Source organism: Eimeria mitis, genomic scaffold, assembly GCF_000499745.2.
Source record: "Eimeria mitis Houghton genomic scaffold, Emh_scaff2637, whole genome shotgun sequence".
In the NCBI taxonomy this organism is placed as follows: Eukaryota; Apicomplexa; class Conoidasida; order Eucoccidiorida; family Eimeriidae; genus Eimeria; species Eimeria mitis.
In genome coordinates, this window is record NW_013570978.1 from 2,347 (window position 1) to 3,520 (window position 1,174).

Below are 1,174 nucleotides of genomic sequence, written 5' to 3' on the forward strand. Positions count from 1 at the left end.
TGCTGCTGCTGCTGCTGCTGCTGCTGCTGCTGCTGTCTATTTTGTCTTGTAGACATTTCAGCTGCGAGGCGCTTAGTGTATCCGGTGTCTTCGTTTCTGCTGCAGTGCATGCTGCTGCTGCTGCTGCTGGGTCTGCTGCTGCTGCTGCTGCTGCTGCTGCTGCAGCAGCTGCTGCTGCTGCTGCTGCTGGCTGCCCCTGCAGCAGCCGCAGCAGCGAGGCGGAGAATTCGTTCTCCTTAAAATTTTCTTCTGTTTCTGCTGCTGCAGCAATACACGGTGACCTTTGCTGCAGCAGCATGTGTTGCTGCTGCTGCTGCTGCTGTTGCTGCTGCTGCAGCTGCTGCAGCAGCATCTGCTGCTGCTGCTGCTGCTGCTGCTGCTGCAGCAAAGATATATCTACTCCTACTTCTTTCTTTGCCCCCTCAAAGATATCCAACAAAGATTCTAATGTGCTCACCAGATCTTCCTGTGGCGATGCATGCACTAGCTGCTGCTGCTGCTGCTGCTGCTGCTGCTGCTGTTGCTGCTGCTGCTGCTGCAGTTGCTGCTGCAGCAGCAGCTGCTGCTGCTCCACCGCAGCTAGAAGATCAGCTAGCAGCAAATCTGTGTCTTTTGTTGGTTTTGTGTTTAGCCCCCCCTCAGCATCCCCTTTCAAATCAGGTTCTGCTGCTGCTGCTGCTGTTGCTGCTGCTGCTGCTGCAGCNCCCCCTCAGCATCCCCTTTCAAATCAGGTTCTGCTGCTGCTGCTGCTGTTGCTGCTGCTGCTGCTGCAGCAGCAGCAGCAGCAGCAGCAGCAGCAGGAGAGCCTGCAGCAGCAAGCGAGAGACCTTGTGATGCCTTTGTGGCGCCCAGAGGCAGCTGAACACAAAGACGATCCCGTGGGTGTTTTACTGCTTGCTGCTGCTCTGCTGCTGCTGCTGCTGCTGCTGCTGCTGCTGCTGTTGCGTCTGCAGCAGCAGCAGCAGCAGCAGCAGCAGCAGCAGCAAATGTGTCTCTCTCCCCTGCTCCTAGAAGCTTCAAAATAGCAGCAGAAGGATCTTGCCCTGTCAGCTGCTGCAGCAGCAACGATGCATGTGCCTTTGCTGCAACATCATCCTGCTGCTCCTGCTGCTGCTGCTGCTGCTGCTGTCGGATCCACCGCACCCTGCTGCTGCTGCTGCTGCTGCTGCTGCTG

The 1,174-nt window shown here is 57.3% G+C and overlaps 1 protein-coding gene across 1 annotated transcript in view; it reads right to left on the minus strand.

The window, feature by feature from the left end:
• Positions 1 to 1,174, minus strand: part of EMH_0056640 (uncharacterized protein) — a gene marked incomplete at both ends in the record, with an annotated part of 3,431 nt that overhangs the window by 580 nt on the left and 1,677 nt on the right. The window contains 3 exons of the mRNA XM_013497377.1: positions 1 to 696; positions 892 to 947; positions 1,144 to 1,172. Of these exons, the coding sequence (XP_013352831.1) occupies positions 1 to 696; positions 892 to 947; positions 1,144 to 1,172 (781 nt within the window). The remainder of the gene's footprint in view (positions 697 to 891; positions 948 to 1,143; positions 1,173 to 1,174) is intronic.